Raw genomic sequence first — 23,768 nt, 5'->3', positions numbered from 1 at the left:
ACCTATCCCTTTAAGCCTGGTGATGAAATTTAATATATGCGAAATAAAATTATATATTTAAAAAAGTATTTTAGTATTTTAAATATAAATTACAGTCTCTCAAAGTATTTAATTACAAATTACATTTCATTTATTTTTGTTAAGGAAAATACAAATGACAAAATACTCAAAAGTAATTAAATGCGTATTTCAAATACATGTAATTACAATACTGCCCATCTCTGCCTAGTACCCAGCTGCTCTGATGAACCCCAGTGCCATCCTCCACCTGAATGGGAGACTTCCCAAAGCGGCTGCTTGAACCTCGAACCTAATAAAACGCAACCAGCACCTAAGCATGGATCATCAATGCAGGATGACTGGTTCAACAATGTTAAAGATCCAACTTTATGGGGAGACACAAGTAGCGATATTGTTAAATCTATTCTCATCGAAAGGGGTGCAGCAGCTTTTCATAACCGACAATCCAACTATCCAGCTTCTGCCATGGATAGGACCATTGGTGGTAAAAGGCGTTGCTTCAACAATGACTTACTTACTTCTCATCTACCAAATGGACAGACAGTCTCTCAAGAATGGGTCATGGTCTCTCCATCAAATGGAAATATATATTGTTTTGCATGTAAGCTTTTCTTAAAAAAGCATAATCAGTTTGTGGAAGGATTTAGTGACTGGAAACACTCAGAACACATTAGGGATCATGAGAAGAGTGATGTGCACTGGAGCTGCATGCTATCTTAGCACTGCAACCATTGACTCATCTTTACTAAAACAAATGGAAGGAGCAAGACAATACTGGAGAGAGGTCCTCAAAAGAGTCGTGGCGGTGATCAAGTTTCTCGGGGAGAGAGGACTTGCCTTTAGAGGTGATAATGAATTGCTGGGGTCACCTCTAAATGGAAAAAGCCTCGGGATTCTAGAACTGATAGCTCAGTTTGACCCATTCTTAGCTAGACATATTGAAAAGTTTGGTAAGAAAGGCAACGGGAATGTTTCTTATTTGTCAACTTGTGAGGAATTTATTGATGTGATGGGAGAAAAAACTAGGCAGACTGTTGCGGATGAAATTAGGGAAGCCAAATACTTTTCTGTAGTTGTCGACTCAACCCCAGACCTGTCCCACATTGATCAACTTACTTTTATTTTCAGAGTTGTTTGGTGCTTTTGAGAGAGCCACACAGGTGAAAGTTTCGCAGAATGCGTTGTTGCAATGGTTGAGAGCTTAGGCTTGGAGCTGTCAAATTGCAGAGGCCAGTCATATGACAACGCCAGTAATATGTCTGGAAAGTATAATGGACTTCAAGCGCATCTAAAGAAGAGAAATCCTTTAATATATTATGTACCCTGCGCAGCTCACTCCCTGAATTTAGTTGGAGTCAACACCATAAGAGGAAAGCAGCCCAGAAGTTGGAAATTACTTTAGCATGTTGCAGTCACTGTATACATTTTGTTCCTCCTCTACCAACCGATGGGGAAAAGTTTTCCGCAACACCAACGGGATAAGTTTGAAGAATACTTTGGGCTTACGTTTTTCAGGTCTAGGTTCTGGCATAAAACAGCATAGGCTGCGTTTCTCAAAAGCATCGTAGACCATCAATGGTACTAATGGAAGAAATCTTGTGAAGAAAACTGTGATGGTAAGCACATACTTTCGTCTTCCAGGATGCTCTTACTAGGGCAGAAGTTTTCAAAGTGTGGGGCGCAACTCCCCTGACATGTTCGGGAAAGTTTTCAGTCCAAGGATCCAGTAAGCTGAATGCACTGATAGAAGAACATACTGAACATACAAACACACTGACACTATTATTTTGACTTTAAAATTAGTCAAAATTGGGGGGTGGGGAGGCGCCATTGTATACGTTGTGTCAAAATGTCACTTTCTTTGACTTTGAAACCCCCTGCACTAGAGTTATTTGTGCAAACTTTATGTCAGAGTTCATATCATTGGTGTAAAATATGTTTTCCAACAGTGCTCTTGTTTCTTGTCTACAGCAAACAGATCTAAGAGCACTTTCTACAAAAACACCATGACTGATATTCCAAAGAAAGGACAAGTCAGTGCAAGTCCAGTGAGTGTCTGGGAACAATGTCTAGAGGAAATTAAGAAGATGAGTAAAGATTTATTGGCCATCCGCCACCAAGTTGAAGAGCACTTCAGTAATGACAACAGCACCAATGAATGGATCATGTTTGGTCGGGTCATTGACCGTGTGCTCTTTATACTGTATACTCTCTTTATCGTTGTGAGTTTAAGCACAATTATGGTTCTGTGGTTGCACTCGTACAGTCTAGACAAAAAGGCGTAGTATATTATTGCCTGCTCTGTGAACTGAAGGTCAATGGAGCCCAGATTTATTCCTGATTTAATGCAAGGGATCATCAACAAAATATTCTTTATAGAGGCATTAAGTGTCCCAATACTTATAATTGCTTATTACTTATTACCCTAATGGATATTTTTAGCATATTTAACTTTCAACCGTTAACCCTCTGGGGTCTGAGCTGTTTTCTGGGCCCTGGAGGTGTTCTGGCATGCACTGACATTTGTGCTTATTTCTGTTACTTGTGACATTTTCATGGCTAAAGTCTGATTACACTGTATTCACCACAAACTCTGCTACAATAATATATCAGCAGCATGTGTGTAAAAGTTTGTTGTTTTGAGATAATGACATTTATGCATGGTTTGTGAAAATACAAAAAAAAATTCTCACTGAAATAAGGTCATGAAACCCATACTGATTATTTCTTCACAAGACTTTTGAAAATTGTATGACGTAGCCTAGAATATTTGCTCTAAAACTATGTGAAAATCACCTTTATGTTATGCGGGAGCTCATTAATATGTAAACTTGTCACACCTGAGAAAGACAAAGACCCTCCCCTAACGGCCCTATTAGGAGCTATCAGGCCCTATCATTCTGAGCAACCTTGCACAAAGAATGAGGAGATTTTAAAAAGAATGGCTTTTAGATTTTTTGGATTTATTTACAACACAACATAATCCAAAGATACACAACAAATGACAAAAAAGCACTCGTTGAAAACAATGATCCAAAGACAGAGACCTTTGTGCCATTCCTAAAAACATTGTACATACCTTTCATTTCCAAGGTGTTTGATTTTCACTTTACCATGTTCATGTACAGAGACTCATGTGAATGTTGAAGTTAGCAGGACTCAGTGGTACTGGGCCCTGAAAAAAAAAAAAATTGAACATACTGATATCAAGAGAAAGGCCTGCACGATTTTGGGAATAAATTTTCACAGAATACACACACACACACACACACACACACACACACACACACACACACACATAAATGTTTCCAACAATATATAATATAATGAACACCAGGTTTGTTGTGCCTTGTAGGCATAGGCTATGCGCAGTGCTGCATAAAATAATAATAACAATAACCTATAGCAGCCTATAAATCTTCCAAAATATTTCAGTAACAACTAAGCTAGAGAAAAATATATTGATTATCATGTTACTTCAAATGTTTCCATTCGTTATGATGATATGAAATGAGATAATGAAGCCGTTTGGTGCTTTTCAAACGCGATCGCGATCCAAAATATGATACATTCAAACGCAATTGCGCTCAAATATAAAACATTATGGTTACCATATACATATCTACATTTGAGCAGATATCCACAAACACAGTAACAGTAAACACGGGTCTAAATATTATAATATTCACCATATATCTAGAAACAGTTCAACTGCAATGTGAAATTTATGCAACAATAACAAACTAATATGTAAGAATTTCTTAGTCAAGTCAAGTCATCTTCATTTATATAGCGCTTTTAACAATGTAGATTGTCTCAAAGCAGCTTTACAGAGATAAGCGTATAATTTAAGGTAACAGAGATTGTTTCGGCTTTACAGCAGAGTTAAGTTATTTCCATCTAAAGTTAGTTTTAATTGATTTGGTTCCGTCGCAATGATCATTTGTTATTAAATTAGGGGCCGCTAAGACGACACCATTCTCTCTACACAGACTTTAAACGCGAACCTGTGAGAAACGCTGATGGCGGTCACATGCGCATTTAGAATGGGTTCTATAGTTATGTGCGTTAGAATATACGCAGGTTTGGAATTCCCTACAAGCCAAGCCTAAACAAAATACTTGTCTTTCCTTATAAATTTTGATAAGGAATTTTATTTTATTTGTTGCTTTGGGGTAGGACCGCAAGACGAATTTTCCCGACAACGCCTTATCTGTAGAGTGGTAGTGGGATCCTCCATAGGGAGAGACTAGTTGGCACTTCAGCACTGCGTTGTCATCGGTCCAGGTGAAGGTCCTTCGTCAGATCTGGATACGGCCCGGATCCGGCAGGCTGCGGGAAAACCTTGGGATAAACACAGACACTAAAATTAGCGTAGATGCCATTCTTCTCATGATGTAACGAGTACATCAGGATTTTTGGGAAGTGTTCCCGGTTCCGGCTGACCTAATCTATGCAGCATAACATTAAATTATAGAAGTCTATAATGTATTATGTGAAAGCTAGGTCAAAGAGATGTGTCTTTAATCTGGCTTTGAACTGACAGAGTGTGTCTGCTTCCCGGACAATGGTAGGAAGACTGTTCCAGAGTTTTGGTGCTAAATAGGAAAAGGATCTACCGCCAGCAGTGGATTTTGATATTCTAGGTATAATCAACTGGCCGGAATTTTGAGATCGTAATAGACGTGACGGACTATAATGCGTTAAGAGCTCGCTCAAGTACTGCGGAGCTAAACCATTCAGTGCTTTGTAAGTAATAAGCAATATTTTAAAATTGATGCGATGTTTAATAGGGAGCCAATGCAGTTTTGACAGAACTGGGCTAATATGGTCATACTTCCTGGTTCTGGTAAGAACTCGAGCTGCTGCGTTTTGAACCAGCTGTAGTTTGTTTATTAAGCGTGCAGGGCAACCACCTAGTAGAGCATTACAATAATCTAGCCTTGAGGTCATGAACGCATGAACTAATTGTTCCGCATTTGTCAATGAGAGCATATGACGTAATTTAGATATATTTTTAAGATGGAAAAATGCAGTTTTACAGATACTAGACACGTGACTTTCAAATGAAAGATTGGTATCAAAGAGCACACCCAGGTTCCTAACCGACGACGAAGACTTAACAGAGCAGCCATCAAGTGTTAGACAGTATTCTAGGTTATTACGTGAGGAAGTTTTTTGTCCAATAATTAGAAACTCTGTTTTTTCAGAATTTAGAAGTAGGAAATTACAAGTCATCCAATTTTTTATATCCGCTATGCATTCCGTTAATTTTGTGAATTGATAAGTTTCGTTAGGTTTTGAAGAAATATAGAGCTGAGTATCATCGGCATAACAGTGAAAGCTAATGCCATGTTTCCTAATGATATCTCCTAAGGGTAGCATGTACAGAGTGAACAGCAGCGGTCCTAGTACTGAGCCTTACCTTACATCTTTCTTGTCTTCATAAATGTGTGACAAGTATTCGCTGAGTTTTGTTTCAGTTTATAGACGTGCTCAAGAAAAAAAAGTTCACCGCGACGGAGAGGCAGAACGCACACCCTGTTTATTTTCTTTATTTTACAAAAGCATAATGTTTTGATTTGATTGTAAGTGGACACATACAAAAGTAAAAATATCACAGATTCTTTTTTTATACTTCTTTTTTCTGTATGACCATAAATGACCGAGTAATTTAAGTTTATAGTGCTACAATGTGAAGAAAATCCAGCAAAACGCGCCGGCGCGTTTGCCGACCTCAGAGGGTTAAAGTATTTTCATTTTAGTCCATGTTATCTAATCTTATGTATACCAGTACTTATAATATATTATATATATATACACTCACCTAAAGGATTATTAGGAACACCTGTTCAATTTCTCATTAATGCAATTATCTAATCAACCAATCACATGGCAGTTGCTTCAATGCATTTAGGGGTGTGGTCCTGGTCAAGACAATCTCCTGAACTCCAAACTGAATGTCAGAATGGGAAAGAAAGGTGATTTAAGCAATTTTGAGCGTGGCATGGTTGTTGGTGCCAGACGGGCCGGTCTGAGTATTTCACAATCTGCTCAGTTACTGGGATTTTCACGCACAACCATTTCTAGGGTTTACAAAGAATGGTGTAAAAAGGGAAAAACATCCAGTATGCGGCAGTCCTGTGGGGGAAAATGCCTTGTTGATGCTAGAGGTCAGAGGAGAATGGGCCGACTGATTCAAGCTGATAGAAGAGCAACTTTGACTGAAATAACCACTCGTTACAACCGAGGTATGCAGCAAAGCATTTGTGAAGCCACAACACGCACAACCTTGAGGCGGATGGGCTACAACAGCAGAAGACCCCACCGGGTACCACTCATCTCCACTACAAATAGGAAAAAGAGGCTACAATTTGCACGAGCTCACCAAAATTGGACAGTTGAAGACTAGAAAAATGTTGCCTGGTCTGATGAGTCTCGATTTCTGTTGAGACATTCAGATGGTAGAGTCAGAATTTGGCGTAAACAGAATGAGAACATGGATCCATCATGCCTTGTTACCACTGTGCAGGCTGGTGGTGGTGGTGTAATGGTGTGGGGGATGTTTTCTTGGCACACTTTAGGCCCCTTAGTGCCAATTGGGCATCGTTTAAATGCCACGGCCTACCTGAGCATTGTTTCTGACCATGTCCATCCCTTTATGACCACCATGTACCCATCCTCTGATGGCTACTTCCAGCAGGATAATGCACCATGTCACAAAGCTCGAATCATTTCAAATTGGTTTCTTGAACATGACAATGAGTTCACTGTACTAAAATGGCCCCCACAGTCACCAGATCTCAACCCAATAGAGCATCTTTGGGATGTGGTGGAACGGGAGCTTCGTGCCCTGGATGTGCATCCCACAAATCTCCATCAACTGCAAGATGCTATCCTATCAATATGGGCCAACATTTCTAAAGAATGCTTTCAGCACCTTGTTGAATCAATGCAACGTAGAATTAAGGCAGTTCTGAAGGCGAAAGGGGGTCAAACACAGTATTAGTATGGTGTTCTAATTAGTATATATATGGTATATATATATATTTAAACTTAGTAAATTAAATCTGAATATGACTGAAATCTGTAAACTGAATCCGACATTCTGTTTTATCTGTATCACCAAAATGTGTTATTAGTTTTGGTACAGGATGAATAGCAATTTCAAGTTTAGTCACTGTCCAGTTACGTTTGAGGAAATACTTATAATAAAAATATCAAAAACTTTGCTCCTGGTTTTCTTGTTGTTTTTTCAAAGTGTTTGTTGAGTTGAGTTGAAATAAATCTTTTTTTATATTTTTTTCATTATTAATTATGGTAAATGATGAAAATGCAATAATAATGCAGCATGTTAATTAAAAAAACATAATAATAATAATGTTATATGTTAGGTGCCATACAAACAAGGCCAGTCTGTGGATTTCAAGGTGGGATCGTGAAAATATTAAAACTAGTCATGGCATTTATAAAAAAAACCTGCAAAAGTAGATTTATCTATTTATATGGATCTTGAAGAGCCATAACAGCTCTTGTGTGAATCCGGTGTTCTTTCTTCTAATTAAATGTGTGACACTGAACATGTTTTTTTCATCTAATGGAAAAAAAAGAGAGATCACTGAGTTCAACCAAATGGATCCAAAGCTATTAAAACAAGCTAGGTCAGTGGTTACCGAAGGTGTTAAACAACATGTAACCGCACATGATGTTGCCAGTAAAGAGTCAGCACACTTCACCTGTGGAAGTAAGCCGTGTGATTTAAACTTGAGCAGTTTTAAACCTCATACACACAGCATTATGGGACATCTTTTGCATTCTCTTTTGGCATGTTTCATTCTACTTACAGGTAATGAACTGAATTTATATGTGGAGCACGGACTTAATACTTTTGGTCAGTTTTGTCTTTGTAAACTTAAAAACAATAATGAAATATCTTGATAATGAATCAGCATTACCTTTTATTCAGAATCAATTGTCTTTAAAATAAAAAAATGAACAATTATTTTAAAAGCAATTAGCTTTGCTGGCTTCTAGAGGATGTGTGAAATTACAGTAATTACTTACGATTTCTATACAGCGTCTTAATTCTGCTGTCATTGTGAATTTATTTTGCTTTCTATACAAGATAAGATTAGATAACATAGACTAAAAGGAAAATACTTTAATTTACGGTTGAAAGTTAAACATATCCATTAGGGATGATCAAACAAGATAAAATATACAATTGGAAATGTTTGAAAGTGATTGCCTTAAAAGTGGCAGAATTCTTTATACACTGTAAAAAAATATTTTTCCAAGTTGTAAATAAAACAAAGATTATAAGAGTATGTTTTACAGGAAAATACTATTTCAGTCTTTCTCTCTTAAAATTCCATGTTTCAATTCATTGTGAAATTAAGTTCTGAGTGAAAATGGTTTCTACACCATATTTTTCAGTGTACAACTTACAAAAATACTGAATAGTACAGTATTTGTATCTAACTCCGAATAAAAAGTGCTAATAAATGTGAAAATGAAGTTAGACTAAGTTAGTTTCCCTGGTTTATTGTGTTATTAAGTGTTGCAGTGTGTGGTGAATATGCTTCAGTGTGAAGACGGACAAAGTGGACCCACGTATGAATCTCTACAGCAAGTCATTGACAAGAAGTCCTTCAGACCTTCAGTCAACCTCAGCACCCCCACTATCACCAACATCTCCTTCACTCTCTACGCTATCTTGGGAGTTGTGAGTCAATACGGGACTGGCTATATGTGTCTGTTTGTGTAAATTATCCTCGCATCTGAACATTTGATGCCTGTTCTGTTTTGCAGAATGAAAAAGCACAAATTCTTACCACATTCCTCTGGCTCAGGCTGGTAAGTTTGGTGCATAAACGCTAAGAGCTGTTTGAATAATCACCTGAATATTACACAATCCTGTAATTTAATCATGTTTGGTTTTAGTACTGGTTCCATGAGTTCCTCATTTGGGATCCAGAACCCTGTGATGGCATTACGAAGATCTCTCTTCCTGTCAAAGATCTCTGGACTCCTGACATTATCGTTTATGAGTTGTAAGTGCCATCTAGTGGGCAGGATCGGGATTTTTTTTTTTTTTTTTTTTTTTTTTTTTTTTTGCTCAAAATAATATTCCTAATATTTGTATATTCCAAGCAAACAGGAAAAATTCTCAGAACTATAGCTAACGTTCTGGCAAGGTATATATAAATAATGAACAAATGTTCTTCTAGTAGCCTAACATTAATTGAATGTAGAAGGATAGAATAGCATAGAGTAGAAGTTATTTGGTCTTTAGTGTATGTCTTTCTTCTGCTGAACACAAAAGAATATATTTTAAAGAATGTTGGTAACCAGACAGTTGATGTACCCCATAGGGAAAAAAAATAATATGGAAGTCAATGGGGTACATGCGTCTCAGTTGATCCAATGTCCTCAGAGGATTTATAGAATGAATATCAGCTATGTAATATTTTTGCAGTGTTCATCTTGTATTTAGGCCAATTCTGTAAATTGTAATGGACGTCTTAGCAGAAGATAATAATATAGGCTACAAGTGAAATATAAAATAATTTCAACTCAAATGAATATTTGTCCTCTCTCTCTTCTGGTGTTTAGTGTGGATGACGATGTGTCTCAGGCCTGTCCTTATGTGTATGTGAACCACACGGGCCACATCCGCTATGACAGGATGTTGAGGCTTGTTAGCGCCTGTAACCTTGAGATCTTCAGCTTCCCTTTCGACATACAGAACTGCTCTTTCACCTTCGGCTCCTACATGCATACCAGTAACATCACCGCTTTCATTGCTCTCCACATTTCCTGCCGCCATAGAGGCGTTTCCTTTTGTGTGTTTCTGAGGCCTGTGAAGGTCCACGTTTCTTAGTTTCTGTGGACTTTCACATGTAGTAATGTAATATGGCATATGGCAATAAGAAAATGTTTTGAACAGTTTAAATATAAGTTGTGAGTTTATATCTCACAATTCAGATGAAATAACTCACAATTGTGAGTTTATATCTCACAATTCAGACTACAACTCATAATTGTGAGTTTTTTATCTCGCAATTCTGACTTTACAACTCACAATTGTGAGTTTATATCTCACAATTCAGACTACAACTCATAATTGTGAGTTTACGTCTTGCAGTTCAGACTGAATAACTCACAATTGTGTTTATATCTCACAATTCAGACTATAACTCACAATTGTGAGTTTAGTTTTTCATCTCGCAATTCTGACTTTACAACTCACAATTGTGAACAGTGAGATATAAGCCCGCAATTCTGAGAGAAAAAAGTGCAAATTGTGAGATATAAAAACTCATACAGTGAGGAAAATAAGTATTTGAACACCCTGCTATTTTGCAAGTTCTCCCACTTAGAAATCATGGAGGGGTCTGAAATTGTCATCGTAGGTGCATGTCCACTGTGAGAGACATAATCTAAAAAAAAAAATCCAGAAATCACAATGTATGATTTTTTAACTATTTATTTGTATGATACAGCTGCAAATAAGTATTTGAACACCTGAGAAAATCAATGTTAATATTTGGTACAGTAGCCTTTGTTTGCAATTACAGAGGTCAAACGTTTCCTGTAGTTTTTCACCAGGTTTTGGGCCAGGATTTTTGGCCCACTCCTCCACACAGATCTTCTCTAGATCAGTCAGGTTTCTGGGCTGTTGCTGAGAAACACGGAGTTCGTGCTCCCTCCAAAGATTCTCTATTGGGTTTAGGTCTGGAGACTGGCTAGGCCATGCCAGAACCTTGATTTGCTTCTTACAGGGCCACTCCTTGGTTATCCTGGCTGTGTGCTTCGGGTCATTGTCATGTTGGAAGACCCAGCCTCGACCCATCTTCAATGCTCTAACTGAGGGAAGGAGGTTGTTCCCCAAAATCTCGCAATACATGGCCCCGGTCATCCTCTCCTTAATACAGTGCAGTCGCCCTGTCCCATGTGCAGAAAAACACCCCCAAAGCATGATGCTACCACCCCCATGCTTCACAGTAGGGATGGTGTTCTTGGGATGGTACTCATCATTCTTCTTCCTCCAAACACGTTTAGTGGAATTATGACCAAAAAGTTCTATTTTGGTCTCATCTGACCACATGACTTTCTCCCATGACTCCTCTGGATCATTCAAATGGTCATTGGCAAACTTAAGACGGGCCTTGACATGTGCTGGTTTAAGCAGGGGAACCTTCCGTGCCATGCATGATTTCAAACCATGACGTCTTAGTGTATTACCAACAGTAACCTTGGAAACGGTGGTCCCAGCTCTTTTCAGGTCATTGACCAGCTCCTCCCGTGTAGCGCTGGACTGATTTCTCACCTTTCTTAGGATCATTGAGACCCCACGAGGTGAGATCTTGCATGGAGCCCCAGTCCGAGGGAGATTGACAGTCATGTTTTGCTTCTTCCATTTTCTAATGATTGCTCCAACAGTGGACCTTTTTTCACCAAGCTGCTTGGCAATTTCCCCATAGCCCTTTCCAGCCTTGTGGAGGTGTACAATTTTTTCTCTAGTGTCTTTGGACAGCTCTTTGGTCTTGGCCATGTTAGTAGATTCTTACTGATTGTATGGGGTGGACAGGTGTCTTTATGCAGCTAACGACCTCAAACAGGTGCATCTAATTTAGGATAATAAATGGAGTGGAGGTGGACATTTTAAAGGCAGACTAACAGGTCTTTGAGGGTCAGAATTCTAGCTGATAGACAGGTGTTCAAATACTTATTTGCAGCTGTTTCATACAAATAAATAGTTAAAAAATCATACCGGTATATTGTGATTTCTGGATTTTTTTTTTTAGATTATGTCTCTCACAGTGGACAACTGTTGATGACAATTTCAGACCCCTCCATGATTTCCAAGTGGGAGAACTTGCAAAATAGCAGGGTGTTCAAATACTTATTTTCCTCACTGTATATAGTCTGAATTGTGAGATTCTGTGGTGGAAACAAGCTTCCATAATAAATACATACAAATAAAAAACATAAGAAAAAATAATTGTATTTCAAGCTTCATAAGATTTTCTTTTCAAGAATTTCATTCTTTTAATGGTATATTTGTATGGTAAATATTTGTTAATCAGGGGGATAAAAAAAATATTTGTTAATACAGCAATTAAAACATGCTTATAGTAGCTGTGAATTCAAGTCATTGTATGCGGGAATAGCATGGAAGTTTTAATGCATTTTGGAATAAATTAATAAACAAAAAAATACAAACTGATTTCATGTTGACATGAAAACAAATGATTACAATTCAACAACTAATTTAGCTGATTAGGCAAAGCAGGTTCCTGAATGTGTCTTGAACTGTAATTCTTATACCTGTAATAATTGTAACCCCTTCAGTAAAGGATGTGCGTGTCAGTCCTGCCCTGTCCTTTACGGAGATGACCGAAAACTCACAGCGATACCTGCAGGCCAGTGGAGAATGGGAGCTGGTGGTCATACTGGGTGACGCAAACATTTTGAAGTTTGGAATAGACGAATGGGACATCATCACTTTCTGGGTAAGAAAGGGACAAAAGCAGTGGGTATAAATGGCTATGTTTAGAATAGCATGGTACTTTATTTCTCCAGTACATTTTCACAACCAAATGATATTTGCCAAATTATCCATCTTATTTTGCAGCATGGAAGCAAATTATTTTCTGTGAATGTGTGAGACTTCCGATTCATTATCTGCTATAGGTAAATAACTAGAATAACAAAGAGTAGTAAATGGTAACACTATTTGCGCTACAAACCACTGTTTATAATTATGACAATACATTAAAATAATATGAAATACCAGTTTGCAATATCAAGCAGCATAATAAGCTGTTTTGTGAAAGCAGATTTGACACTGGAAGCCAGACATATTCAATTTACAAATGGTCATGCCCGCTCACATTCAATTTAAGGTGGATTACATAGCATATAAAATAAGTTGTGTGTGTTGTAAATAGCCACAATATGTTCCTTTTCGATACGATTCACTTCGCATTGCGTCAGAGAATCTTCTCTGATCGCTATGGAGAAACTCAGTTTTCTCCGAATACTGAAGCCTGATTGGTTCATGTCTGTGAATTTCAGACAAATGCCCTTTCAGCCCACCAAGATGGCCGGGGCCGACTGCCAATATAAATCGCACTGAACGGCTATCTAGTCAGATTTACTCTCCTTCACCGCGAAGATTAATCTCCTCGCTGACTCTGAAGAAGCAGCAGCCTCTACTCACCGTAAAGAACAGCCTCTGCAGTGGATCAAAGGCTCTTCAGCTCCAGACTCGCAGCTGACTCAGCGCTTTCCGGCAAACACAAAAGAGCAAATTTCACGCGGAAAAAGACAAATGTCTTTCCTAAAACAGTTAATACTGGACCCCCATCTCCTGCTGTTATGGCAAATCAAATCAAAAACGAACTCCTTCACAAAAAGAGCATTTCTCCTCCGTTTCATGCTGCTGCAAGCGTCAGCCCCCCACCACAGTGCTACGGGCTGCCATCTGCGACTCTCCAACTCCTCGCTGCCCAAAGTCAGGCTTGGGAAGCCATGCCGGGCATGTCAAACTGAGTTTTAGAGACAATAAAATGGGGTTACTGGCGAGTGAGGTCATTGGCTGTGCTGCGGCAATTGCATGAACCTATGGCGAGGCGGCTCAGACGCGTGAACCAATCAGGGCACTTCGCGCCCTGGCATGTCAGAGCCCGCCAGAATGGGCGAGCGCTTATGGCTATAAGCACCCATTCCTCGCCTAGGAACTCCAGATTTTATCTCCTTCAGCGAACTCACCACTTCGCTGATCTCTGGATAAGAAGTCTTCTCGCCGCTGTTGAAAAGCCTTCAGTGGAACAAGCCACCTGCCTTGCAGTTCTGAGGATCCAGCTTTTCTGCTTTTTCATCTGGACGCCACCTTCAGCCCGCTGTTCGCCGTTGCGTCACACTTTTTCTAACAGAGCAAATTTGAGGCATTGTTGCAAATGCCTTGAACCACCTGCGCCTCGTGCAGAGGCCCTCTCTTCGGCGGAGACCGTCACATCCTCTGCGCTTCCTGTCTGGGTTGTGACCACGCGGTAGCTGCACTCGGTAAGGGTGGCTGCCCTGAGTGCCACGAGATGGATCTCCCAACCCTGCGGGCTCGACTGGCTGGTTTCGCCGATGACGACCCAGCCCACTCTTCCTCCCCTTTGCTTGAGCCGCGCAAAAGAAGCGCCCGCGCACAAAGGATGTCAGAGCAGACAGACACGAGCGATGTTCGCGCCCGCGGCTTGCTCTCTTTACGTTCAAGAGAGCTACCCCGCCCTCGTGCCCCCTCTGGAGCTCTCTGCATGACCCAGACGGACACTGTGAGTTTTCAAAACTGCGTGACTCACATAGGCGAAAGGAAGAAAGAGAATGTTTGAGTCCCGCCGAGGCTGGACCAACCTCCATTTCTCACACATTTCCCAGTCCTCTCTTTAGTTCGGGCGGCTGGAAATGTCAATATTGCAGCAAACGAGCCTGTTATAAAACATGCACACCTGCAAACAAACGCTGTTTTACAGGCGAGACAAAACATGCCGCTCTCTTCTCTGCTCGCGCTAACTGTCTTATGTCATTCCCCCCTGTGGCTCAGTGGTGAAATCTAAGACTTTCGCGCCAGAGACCCATGTTCAAATCCTGGCTCTGGCAGCAGATGAAAATTATGCTGCTCTCTTCACTGCGCTCGTGGTCAGCTTTCTTATGTACAGAAAGCGACCCCGCCCCTCGCACCCTCCCGTTCACAACGGTTCGAGTATTAATGAGCGTTCAAAAACAGGTGAGCCTACGCAGCCCACGCTGCCCCAGTACAGCGAGTACAGCTTGATCCCGGTTGAGTACTCATTTTCCTCTTTCCTGTTTCCTCTTTCATCCAGCGAGCATTTGGTCTCACAGCTGACGCAGTGAGAACTTTCCCGGTAGAGCACTTACGTTTTCTCTTCCATCCAGCGAGCATTTGGTCTCACACAGGCCCTCCTGGTCAAGCATCCAGGACCCTTCTCGAGATGACAGCCCGCCAAACTCGGCACTCATTTGGGGGGGGTCTTTAGTCCGGCGGCTGTCCTCGGCTCTTTAGCCTTTTGGGGGGAGTACTCTGGGTTCGGGCTGAACTCCAAGCTCGGAGCTCTCCCCCCGGACAGCACTCCAAATACGCATTAAACTTTACCCCCTCAAATTGTATGTAAGTGTGATCTCGTGAAATGTAGATTGTGTGCCCACTGTAAAGTACGCACCCCTACACATAAAAACTGTTTCCACATCAGTTCCCCCCCCAGCTCGCGCTGGAGATGCGATAAAGGGTGGGCCCGCTTTAAAGAATGCGCCCCTGCACATGAATGCTGTTCACACAGCATTAAAAGCACAAGACGGCTGGACGGCCGGGTCCCTATCTCACAGCGGCCAGTCTCCAGTCTTGTCAAGTCAAGTCATCTTCATTTATATAGCGCTTTTAACAATGTAGATTGTTCCAAAGCGGCTTTACATTGATAAAACATAGGAAAATTAAGTAACAGAGATTTGAGGAGATTTAAAGTTTTGGCTTTATAGCAGCTCTAGAATAAAGTTATTGTCCAGCTAAAGTTAGTTTTGATTGACTTCCGTCGCAACGATCATTAGTTATTAACTTAGGGGTCGCTAACACAACACCGTTTTAACAGAAAACTCTTAAGTTCTTTCTGTGCAAACTTTCAAAAACGCGAACCTGTGAGAATGCTGATGGCATGCACATGTGTATTACGAGTTCAGTCTATAGGTATGCGTGTTTGAATATATGTGCGCAGGCGTGTAGTCCTTCTCTACAAACCAACCCTCAACAAACTACTTGTCTGGCCTTAAAATTTATAATACAGAATTATTATCGCTTCCGCGTAGCCACGCGAACCGGAATTATCACGACAACGCTTTATCTGTAGAGAGGTAAAGGGAGGGGAGGAAGGCCTTCACAGGGGAGAGACTAGTTGACACTTCAGGACTGCGTTGTCGTCGCGTCCAGGCGCAGGTCATCAGTCATCAGATCTGGATACGCCCTGGATCCAGCAGACTGCGGTAAACCTCGGGATAAACAGAGAGACTAATATTAGTGTAGACGCCATTCTTCTTATGATGTAATGAGTACATCAGGATTTATGGGAAGTGTTCCCGGTTCCGGCTGACCTAATCTATGCAGCCTAACATTGAATTATAGAAGTCTATAATGTGTTATGTGTATGCTAGGTCAAAGAGATGTGTTTTTAGTCTAGCTTTGAACTGACAGAGTGTGTCTGCTTCCCGGACAATGTTAGGAAGACTGTTTTGGTGCTAAATAGGAAAAAAATCTACCGCCAGCAGTCGATTTTGATATTCTAGGTATTATCAACTGGCCGGAATTTTGAGATCGCAATAGACGTGAAGGACTATAATGCGTTAAGAGCTCGCTCAAGTACTGCAGAGCTAAACCATTTAGTGCTTTTTAAGAAATCAGCAATATTTTAAAATGTATACGATGTTTAATAGGGAGCCAATGCAGTGTTGACAGAACCGGGCTAATATGGTCATACTTCCTGGTTCTGGTAAGAACTCGAGCTGCTGCGTTTTGGACCAGCTGTAATTTGTTTATTAAGCGTGCAGGGCAACCACCCAGTAGAGCATTACAATAATCTAGCCTTGAAGTCATGAACGCATGAACTAAATGTTCCGCATTTGCCAATGAGAGCATATGATGTAATTTAGATATATTTTTAATATGGAAAAAATGCGGTTGTACAGATGCTAGTAACGTGGCTTTCAAATGAAAGATTGGTATCAAAGAGCACCCCCAGGTTCCTAACCGACGACGAAGACCTGACAAAGCAGCCTATTCTAGGTTATTATGTGAGGAAGTTTTTTGTCCAATAATTAGAATCTCTGTTTTTTCAGAATTAAATAGTAGGAAATAACTAGTCATCCAATTTTTTATATCAGCTATGCATTCCATTAATTTTGTGAATTGGTAAGTTTCGTCAGGGCGTGAAGAAATATAGAGCTAAGTATCATCAGCATAACAGTGAAAACTAATTCCATGCTCCCTAATGATATTTCCCAAGGGTAGCATGTACAGATTGAAAAGCATCGGTCCTAGAACTGAGCCTTGTGGTACGCCATACTGAACTTTTGATCGAGAAGACATTTCTTCATTTACTGCTGCAAACTGATAACAGTCAGATAAGTATGATTTAAACCATGCTAATGCAATTCCACTAATGCCAAGATATTTCGGAGGAAGGTGGGAGGTGGTGATCTGGCCACTTACTAATCAGAGTGAGCCACAGCTGCATCAAAGCCCTGACTCCCTGGAAAGCAGCCAACTGGTATTAGTCTGGCGTGAGTATGGGTGTGGTTTCAAAGAGAAAAGTGATCTTGACAGACGAGGGGGTTGGGGGGCCCTTTACGAGGGCAGGCCCATCTCTGGCCTATGGTCAAGCCTGGAGAAGCGCCTACATATGAACTGTCTAGCAAAGAGAGCGGTCGCTCTATCACTGAAAGCTTTTCTCCCATATCTATAAGGCCACCACGTCCTGGTCCGAACGGACAACATGGCAGTGGTGTCTTGCATAAATCGCCAGGGCGTTCTCAGGTCAAACAATCTGCACGCCATGGCCAAGAGTCTCATTCTATGGGCTCAGCACAACCTGCGCTCGCTGAGGGCGGCGCATGTGCATGGCATTCTGAACCAGGGAGCGGATATGCTTTCCAGAGAATGGTCTCTTCACCCTCAGACGGTTCAGCTGATATGGAGCATCTTCGGTGAGGCAGAGGTCGACCTCTTCGCCTCAGAAGACAACACTCGTTGCCGAACATTTTTCTCAAAGAGCAAGGACACGCTTGCCCACGACTGGCAGAGCCGTCCGCTATATGCATTTCCTCCGGTCATGATGCTACCACAGGTCATCGAACGGATCAGGGAAAGCAAGTGTGCAGTGCTACTAATAGCCCCTCTCTGGAAAACCCAGTTTTGTTTCTCCAAGTTGACACAACTGCTGGAAACAGCCCCATGGCCAATTCCGCTGAGGAGAGCGAACGCAGGCAAACGGGAAAATCTGGCATCCCTGTCCCAACTTCATGTATGGCCCCTCAACGGGTACCCGGGTGTCTCCCGGATAGGGTGCTAAAAAGCATCACTGAAGCGAGAGCGCCCTCAACTAGGCGCCTTTACGCTCAGAAATGGGTGGTGTCCTCTGGCTGGTGCGCAGCACGGAGCCTGGACACCTACTCATGCGGAATACCAAGTGTACTCGCTTTTTTGCAAGAGCTCTTGGACATGGGTCGCACCCCCTCCAGGCTCAAAGTATATGTGGTGGCCATAACAGCATCTCACCCTCTTGTGGCCGGACAATCACTAGGAAGGAATGACCTCATCGTGCACTTCCTTAAAGGGGCAAGGAGGCTAAACCCTCCGCGACCCCCCTCTGTGCCTATCTGGGACCTCTCCACGGCCCTGGAAGCATTGAAGGGTGCCCCGTTTGAGCCGCTTCGGTCTGCGGACCTGAAACACCTCTCGCTCAAAACCGCTCTTTTACTGCCGCTCGCTTCAGTCAAGAGAGTGGGCGATTTACATGCGCTATCAGTGACTGCGTCCTGCCTTGAGTTTGGGCCTAATGACTCCAGAGCCGTCCTCAAGCAAAGATATGGTTATATTCCTAAAGTGCTCTCGACTCAGTTCAGAGCACAGTTTATTTCACTAGCAGCTCTACCCTCACCAGAGGATGAAAGAGACGCAAATTTACTCTGTCAATCAGGGCTCTCAGAGTTTATCTGGAGTGTTCTGCCTCATTCAGACAGTCAGAACAGCTTTTTGTATGCTTTGGCGGCCGCACAAGGGGCTCGCCGTCTCAAAGTAGAGATTATAGTGCTGGATAGTTGATGCTATCACGCTGGCTTATGAGTCTAAGGGCCTTCATTGCCCCTTAGGTGTCAGAGCTCATTCCACGAGAGGCATGGCCTCGTCTTGGGCTTGGTCAAGTGGAATACCCATTGAAGATATCTGTGTGGCGGCCGGCTGGGCCTCATCGTCCACATTTATGAGGTTTTATAACCTGGAAGTTCCCGCTTTGCAAGCGAGGGTTCTTTCAATTCAAAATGTGCAAGCACAAACCCCCTAAACCTTGGGCCCTACATATCCGGTCTTGGTTAAACTCAAACTACGGTTTCAATATATATACATATTATATACATTATAAGAGTTTGGCCCTTATTAGGCCCATTCCTTGTTTTTTCCCTATACGAAGCCTGTCACGGACTGGCTTTATTGGGTTCATACTTTACTCTTTCTTAGCCTCAGGCATCTTGCCTCGGGCTACTGTATGGAGCGAAGTTAAGCACGCACTGCGTTTTGAAGGGGGTTCCCATAGCTTAAGCTAGCCTTTCGCAATACGAGAGACCTCTCGAAAGGGAACGTCTCGGTTACTAATGTAACCTTGGTTCCCTGAGATGAGGGAACGAGTATTGTGTAACCCGCCATGCTACTGTGCTGTGATCAGGGGATCGCTTCAGTCGATTAAACCTGGAGTTCCTAGGCGAGGAATGGGTGCTTATAGCCATAAGCCACTCCCATTCTGGCGGGCTCTGACGTGCCAGGGCGCGAAGTGCCCTGATTGGTTCGCGCGTCTGAGCCGCCTAGCCATAGGTTCGTGCAGTTGCCGCAGCACAGCCAATGACCGCGCTCACCGCTCATCTGTGAATCCTGTGCAGCTGCACTGCATTTTGGCTTCAATATTCTCGAGAAAAGGAGTTTTCCCATAGCGTAAGCTAGCCTTACGCAATACTCGTTCCCTCATCTCAGGGAACCAAGGTTACGTTATCATTCATGGTGTGAACGGAACTTTACTGTTTCTATCCTGCAGGTGGTGATTAAGCGACGACCGATTCTGTATGTGGTGAACCTGATCATCCCCAGCTCCTTCCTCATGATCATTGACATCCTGTCCTTCTACTTGCCGCCGCACAGCGTGGATCGATCCTCCTTCAAAATGACCCTCATTCTGGGCTATACGGTGTTTCTTCTCATTATGAATGACCTGCTTCCCAGCACTGCTAATGGAACACCTTTAATAGGTCAATTAGCCAAAACACACCTGTATGAGGCAATGTGTGAATGTCAAATGATGAACATTGGTCGATTACACCCTGGAGAGTAAAGTATGCTTTATTAAGACTCTACTTAAAGGATCAGGTCATCTAAAATTTACAATTGGTTATTTACTCACCGTCATGCTGGTAATTCAATAAATCTGGATTACTTCGTAGCCATGCAAAGACAATTTTCATAGGTATATTTAAATCTCAATGAGTGTAACAGCAAACATAATCCCAGCATCATTGAATGAAGAAAGTTCGTCAGACTTCACGTCCATTTTTAAAGTGAACCCATTAGCATTAGCAATGTTAGTATTAAACATTCAATAAAATTGCATTATTGTGCTATGAACTTTTTTATGGACTAGTTCAGGGTTCACCAATCTCGGTCCTGGAGGGCCGCTGTCCTGCAGAGTTTAGCTCCAACCCCAATTAAACACACCTGAACCAGCTAATCAAGGTCTCACTAGGCATACTAGAAACTTTCAAACAGGTGTGTTGGAGCTGGTTGGAGCTAAACTCTGCAGGGACAGCGGCCCTCCAGGACCGAGATTGGTGAACCCTGGACTAGTTTATCTTTTAGTGGTTATTATTCTGAGCAACAGTTTGTTCTTTTGCTCCAGTTGGAGAATCTTTAGCTTTTAACCATCTATCAAATGTTGTATACTTTCAGCTTTATACTGAAGTCCTCCAAGGCCATTAGCTAAACAAAACAAATACGAGAGACATGAATGTATCACCAGTATTTTGCCATGGACAATGGTGAATTGTCCCGTTTAACAGTCATTATGCAAACATATTAGACCATGATGGACCAACAAGTATTCCAGAGCGTTTGGAATGAGTGTTAACCAATTAGAATCAAGAACTTACTTATGTGGTATAATGTGAACACTCATCAATCTCTAAAATTTGGTTTCACCTCTTTAGGTATCTATTTCTCCGTGTGTTTGGCATTCATGGTCATAAGTCTACTGGAGACTGTCCTCATTACCTGCGTTCTCCACCATAATTCAATGAGGTACAGGGAGGTTCCGCACTGGGTACAGGTGCTGGTGATGCACTTCATTGCTCGGCTTATTTGCTACAGTTTCCCTGAAGACCCTTTAGCCAAACTAGAAGAGAAACAAGCCACCAACCCAACACTCAGTCGACAGACAGCCACTAATGGTAAGACGCCCCAGCAAAATTTCACTAGCTATGTTTCCACCCAAAGTTGAGGATTTAACTTGTGCGCAAAATTTAATTATGGCATAAAACATTTTGGCAATAAAGCACCGTTTCTATTCCATGTGTTCAAGAGAACAAAATCATTACTTTCTGGGAAATTGGTGCAAAATATTTGTAATAAAAATGGAAGTTGCTGCAGTCGGGGATACCACTGTGGGTTTTTTACATACATCATAAATTACTTGCGTCTAAGGGTGTGTTCACACTTATAGTTCGGTTCGTTTGGTCTGGACCAAAACAATAAAATTAAAATAAATTTAAATTTAATCCTAGTCTTCTTAACATTCACATTGGCATTTTTAACACTGAACCTAAAGATACCGAACCTAAAGGCATAAGGATACGCTCACAACCTGATTGGTCGGCTTTTATTACGTAAATATATTGCGACGGAACTTACCGAACACCTAAAACAATGCTGTGTCCAGGGCTAAATGCGCTCATTGCATGTGTGTAGCCACATTATAAATGTGTTTCCATTGTAGTTTATGCGCATATCTTCTTATCGGATAAAAAAAAAAAAGATCTTGGCGTCTCAATCCAGCGTTTTTTTACATGTGATATCCCAAAAGTTGCATAAAAAGAAGCAGATGGAAACAGCTAAAGTATAGCATGCTAACTTTCAGATGTTAAATGTTTGCTTTTTTTTGTCCCCTAGTGTCTGGAACCATGACACTGGATGTGCCTGAACTCAGACAGATCAGTAAGGATCTTAGTGAGATGAACTCTTATTTGACCATTCTACGAAAGGAAGACCATCTACAGAACCAGTGGTGCCACGTGGGATACATCCTGGACTTCCTCCTCTTCCGCATTTACCTGCTGATAATCACAGGTTATGCACTTGTGATCATATGCATGTGGTGCATTTGGATGAAGCAATAGAAAAAGTACAGACTTAAGGAAAATAATGTTTAAATACATTTTTCTTTGTTTTCCCTTAGAGCATGTGATCACGTAGAGACAACAACACAATGATGACTCAAAAACAGTCTAAACATCTTTAATTGTCAGTAACATATTTATAACAATAAGAAATTATTTATGTACATTTTGACAAAATAGTGCATCAAAAGCCCCTGAATAAAAAAGGCAATTCAGTAATTTTACAAGAGTAAGCTCAAGTGGAGACATCATCAGCAGGATCAAATGAAAAAGTTATAAACTTAATATTATAGCTCTTAAGCAACCATACAAAAGCAAGTTTGTTCACTCGTTCAATCTCATAGACGTAAAGTCAGTGCAATTCAAGTCATTTAATGCTTGTGGCAAAGTAGCACATGGTTGTTATTGCTTCAGATATACTCAATATATTCAGGAATATATTTTATTAGATACGTCATTAACTGGTCGAACTATGATGTAGTGAATTATAATACGACTTACCAATGCAATAAACTCTTTTAATCAAATAACACTTTGGTACAACTGTCTTTTTGCATGAGCAGCTTCACTGGACAACCACGGTTTAAGACCATTTGAGATTTTGGACTGAATGTGAGATGCTGGAATGATGTTCCAATAATGTTCTTGTTCAAACAAACATCAAATCAAACTAGTGCAAATTAAAGATCCAACAAGACAAGAATTGTTTAACACACAACAGGAAATCAATACAAACAAAGTGCCATTTTTGGTAGGTGCAAAGTGTTAAAGCAAAAAGGCCTTTGAATTAACAAATAAAGACCAGTATTGGACCTCATTTGTGAAATGAGCTGAATAAATTTCAGTTTACACGGTTTGTAAAAGCATTCGCGCAAGTTGACGCATTCAGTTTTACAAGAGAACAAGACACTTCTGAGTAAATCGCTCATAAAACCAAAAGAATTGTGGAAGAATGGGAATGGAAGAATTCATTGTAAAAATTACGCGAGACAGACTTAAAGGGTTAGTTCACCCAAAAATGAAAATTCTGTCAGTAATTACTCACCCTCATGTTGTTCCAACCATGTAAGTCTTTCGTTCATCTTCGGAACACAAATTAAGATATTTTTGATGAAATCTGACAGAATTTTGACTCCTCCATAGGCTTCCAGTGTGACCGAAACTCACCGGCCCAGAATAGTTATTAAAACATCGTTAAAATAGTCCAAGTAACTACAGTGGCACTACATTAAGTTTATCATGCGACGAGAATACTTTTTGTGCGCAAAAACAAACAAAAATAACGACTTTATTCCACTATTAATTTCCTTCTCTCTGGGCCTCGTAGTGTTTTTGCGCTGCGCGTCTGTGTTGCACGTCATCACGCAACACACACATGACCGGCGTCGGCCAATAGTGAGCCTACGTGGTGACGTGTAACACAGACGCGCTGCGCAAAAACACTACGCGAACCAACTAGAGGTCGAGAGAGAAGGAAATGAATAGTGGAATAAAGTCGTTATTTTTGTTTGTTTTTGCGCACAAAAAGTATTCTCGTC

General features: G+C 41.1%; 1 protein-coding gene across 1 annotated transcript; it reads left to right on the top strand.

Annotated features, from left to right (window-relative positions):
* Nucleotides 1–7,737: 7,737 nt before the first annotated feature.
* On the top strand, nt 7,738–22,236 carry LOC311295484 (5-hydroxytryptamine receptor 3A-like). Its single transcript, XM_084416892.1, has 9 exons — nt 7,738–7,867; nt 8,580–8,746; nt 8,833–8,877; nt 8,965–9,074; nt 9,637–9,806; nt 12,379–12,539; nt 19,884–20,094; nt 21,046–21,285; nt 22,004–22,236. Exons 1-9 carry the CDS (start codon nt 7,819–7,821, stop codon nt 22,228–22,230), a joined length of 1,380 nt encoding a protein of 459 aa, XP_084273018.1. The 5' UTR covers nt 7,738–7,818; the 3' UTR covers nt 22,231–22,236.
* Nucleotides 22,237–23,768: the final 1,532 nt, after the last annotated feature.

The sequence above is a fragment of the Rutilus rutilus genome, assembly GCF_951802725.1.
Source record: "Rutilus rutilus genome assembly, chromosome: 8".
Taxonomy (NCBI): Eukaryota; Metazoa; Chordata; class Actinopteri; order Cypriniformes; family Leuciscidae; genus Rutilus; species Rutilus rutilus.
The sequence above is the reverse complement of the archived record's forward strand: the minus strand, read 5'-3'. Positions and strand labels throughout refer to the sequence as shown.